At 36.6% G+C, this 4,121-nt stretch overlaps 1 protein-coding gene across 7 annotated transcripts in view; it reads right to left on the minus strand.

The window, feature by feature from the left end:
- Positions 1 to 3,681, minus strand: part of LOC109051608 (F-BAR domain only protein 2-like) — a 36,608-nt gene extending 32,927 nt beyond the window's left edge. For 2 of the 7 annotated variants that reach the window (XM_042756365.1, XM_042756367.1), the window contains exon 1: positions 3,457 to 3,679. In XM_042756365.1, the coding sequence (XP_042612299.1) occupies positions 3,457 to 3,489 (33 nt within the window). In that variant the 5' untranslated portion in view covers positions 3,490 to 3,679. Of the gene's footprint in view, positions 1 to 3,456 lie in introns of all 7 variants that reach the window. The other 5 variants (XM_042756370.1, XM_042756369.1, XM_042756364.1 and 2 more) reach the window with 4 other exon arrangements.
- Between the last annotated feature and the right edge of the window lie 440 nt (positions 3,682 to 4,121).

The raw sequence follows: 4,121 nt of genomic DNA on the forward strand, positions 1-4,121 counted from the left end.
ATGTCCTTGTACATGAAAGATTCCTCAGATAATCAAATAATGCAGAGCAAACATAACTTCAGCAAATTCATTTACAAACACTTACAGTTACTCAGTTACTGAAAATCACACCGCCATTCTGAGAGCAAACATGTGCACGGTAAATCAATGAGCAGAGCAAAACATCTAGACATCTACAGTGTCAAAGTTCAGCTGAATCCCTTTCACTACAGCTTTGAGTCCCTCAAATGACCTTCTGACCTCCCTGTTTAAGCAGGGCGATCTGCCTCTGTGCTCGGGACATCTGTCCTACAGACACACAGCATTGCAGATAAATGGAAACGCACTGCATTGAAATGCATTAAAAGACAAAGATGTCCAGTGACACAATATTTGTTTAAAAAAAAGGGAGTATATTAAAATGTCTTTTCTATTAACCATTCAACATCCTGTCGTCCAAGAAGATAGAACAAATGAAGAGCTTTAGCACTCTATACATAAACTCAGCATGATGGAAACTCACCCAGTCTATTTTATAATCACAAGCTTCATCTTTAACATTTTTATTTTCAGTTGTAATATTTAACCAAAACTTCATAGCTCAATCTTCTGCTGAAAATGATAGACTTCTCTCTGGTGACATACAGTATATATACCAGATTTTTCCAATCATCTAGTCTGCATAAACCAGTCCCTCCACAATCGACTGCAGGTTTACAACCATTTTCTTTTCAATGATCCATTACATTCGATGTACGTGACAAAATGAAAAAAAAAAAGATCTGTCGCCATCACCCTTTCATCTCCACTAAACATAAACAAAACTCAAAAGTGACTGCTGTTGTAATTTTCAGTTTTATTTCAAGCTAGAGCTTATCTAAGAACTAATACGCTATATATATACCATAGACTGTATGATATACACACACACACACACAAAGGCAATTCCGAGCAATTTTAGATATTCGACAGTAGTGAGAAGTCAAGCTATCGAAAAATCACATCATTAGCATTATGAGGAGACTCTGATTTTTACTAACATTTCACAAACATAAAACTAACCCTCACAACACAACCTGTGTTTGCAGTTCATCGTGCTCATTTCCTAGTAAGAATAGAATGAAAAATTCATATTTTTGTTTATTCAGATTATGTTGATTAAATGTAAATGTAATCGGTCAATAACTATTCTGACATTTAACACTCTTACAAATGACTAACATAAAAATACATTTAAAAAAATAAAGAGTTCTCATCGAGACCTAGACAACTAGAAACTAATGGGAATATCTACAGTATGACTCAACCAAATATACATTTCCGTAAGCAGGTGTCTTCTGACTGTAACAAGTCTAAACATCCACCAGTAGAGGAGAATGTGAGATACCAGCAAAGGTCAAAAGCTCACTAGAAAAATAACACGGTGCTCTACAGCAAGAGAGGAAATGTGTGGTTAGATGTGTTTGACTGTGGTAAACAAGACCGAGAGGTTTCCTTCAAACACCCCTTTGTTGTGGGAGGTTCAGGGTAAGTTGTCACACCTGTGGGCGTCAGGCGCTGGAGGGCAGAGAAGGTTGATTTTAAGACATGATGATGTCATGGCAGAAAAATATCAAGACTATTTTGACAGTCTGACCTTCCCTGCATTAATTTCCTGAGCTTGACAGTTTCAGTGCAGTGAAGTGTGTGGGGTATATGTGTCTATGCCTGTGCCCTGCATTACAAGCACACAGCTGATCACAGGCGTCCCTGTCTCACTGAGCCCTCAACACAAAGACCTGATTGAGAACAGGAGCTCTGCAATCCCTCATCTCTCTTCATCTGCCCCCATCTCCTGTTCTGACAGTCACGGTTTCCAACTGCACACTTTCTCACCCTGCTCAGCTCAACTCTTCTGCCAGTCAGATGCTGTTTAATGGTTAAACCATGGTCGTTTACGGTACATGACAACAGAGGAATCTTCCGGGATGCTTTAAAAATGTGTCAGGCTTTATCTGTCCTGCAATGACTGCAAAAATCCAAAATAACCTTTATGGTACAATGGTGAAATTGTCCTTGTTTGAAATCTGACTTGAATCTTGATGTCTGGAATGCGAGAGATAATAAAGATACACTGTGCATGATCACACCTGAAAACACACACCTTTATTCTATTTAAAGTGATAATGCACTTGAAAATAAAAATTCCATCATCATTTACTCACACTCATGTTACTCACTCTAGCTGTAATCTTTCTTCTGCTGAACACAAAAGAAGACATGTTGAAGAATGCTGGTAACCAAACCATTCTGGTGTCCACTGACTAAAAAATATCTTCGATTATATGCCACAGCAAAGTCATACAGGTATGGAATGACACGACGGTGAGTAAATTATGAAAGAATAATAAGTTTTGGCTGACTATACCTTTAACATCCCTTGTTGCGTTGTATTAAAATAAAGTCACAGGTTTGGAACGACATGATGAGGGTGAATAAGTGATGACAGAATTTTTGGTGATACATCTCTTTAAGAAGCAAGTATGTCTAATAAGGAGGTATGTTTTCAGGTAACAACTGAATATAAAACGACAAACATAAAAATGAAATCACACTAAAAACAGCTTAAGCACCCAAAAGTCTAATAAGGAGGTATGTTTTCAGGTAACAACTGAACATATATACATATATATACATATATATACATACATATATATACATATATATACATATATATATACATATATTATACATACCTACATATATATACAGCCATATGATATATATACATACATAACTATATATACATATACATACATAGTATATACAAAATATACATAAATACATACATACATATACAACATATACATATATATATATATATATATATATATATAAAGCCTATAATAAAGCCATGTATATTTATATATATATATAAGTAATTTAATTTAATATTATCGAAGTTATTTTATATTTTGAAATGAGAAGTGTGTTATTTTTTGGTGGATAAGGTGTTAGTTTTTACTTTGTTTATAATATTAGTTATACTGTGTATATACCAATATAGAATAATTTTTTTAGTCATCACGGAAGAACTAGAGCGGTATAGCATTATGATTGACAGCCGTGACATCCAATGTTGTTGCAGAACAGGATCATTAACATTCCAAGACGTTGATCGACAGCCAATCAGATTGAACGGAGGTGGAACGTAGTTGGCTGTCTGTCTGTGTCAGATGGATGTAATGAGGCCCAGTCCCCGGTCTAGCTGGACGGCATTCTCCGAGAAAGTGAGGGGGGCAACAGGCCAGTAGGCTCTCGTGCTTGCCTCGACCATGTTTTACCGGTATTATCCCAACAGCGGCCGGTGTGAATCAAAACATGAAGAATAGCCCCAGAAATCAAGCAAATTATACCAATTTAAAGAATGACATTCGAGTGGAGCTGAGTTGTCTTTAACCCGCAAAGACAAATAAGAGCACAGCATTAGCAACCTACCCAGAAATTCTCCAGGAAATAGGGCGTTATCATCTTGCTGTCCTCCTTTCTTTACAGCGGCGCTTCTCTTTATGTGAGTTGCCTCAGTTGGCACAGTTGATCCACCGTCCTCCCCCGGACGTTGTTGTGTCTGGTGGTTTTTCTCTTTTTTCCTGCTCTTCTGCTTGGTTTTCCTCCCTCTGAACACGACTCCACCTCCTACCCCCTCCACTGGTTCAGTATTTCATTGAGGGAATTATTATGAAGAAACAGCGACGCCAGTGGCGGTTTCAAGAATTGCCAGAATTCCCATGATGCAATCGCGTTATTCTCATGCCCCACTGTAAAACTCAGTTCTTTGGTCTAGTGACTCTTTCCTGGCATATCTATAATGGAATCATACTACGAAATGCGCTAATATTATAAAAGAGATGTTATTATATGTCAATGAGCTACTGTTCTTGGACACCAAGTAAAGGTATACATATATAGAAATTGTGTAGCAGGTACATATTTGATTTTAAAGATAACCTAAATGAATAATTTGAAATTACTTTGCACTTGATGTAACAAAAAAAAAAAAAAAAAAACCTGCACAAAATTTTATTCAGAGTGCATTTCCAAAGTTGTCAAGATATCTTCATATTTAATACCTTTGAAATTCATTAGACAGATAATGTAATCAG

Source organism: Cyprinus carpio, chromosome A5, assembly GCF_018340385.1.
Source record: "Cyprinus carpio isolate SPL01 chromosome A5, ASM1834038v1, whole genome shotgun sequence".
Taxonomy (NCBI): Eukaryota; Metazoa; Chordata; class Actinopteri; order Cypriniformes; family Cyprinidae; genus Cyprinus; species Cyprinus carpio.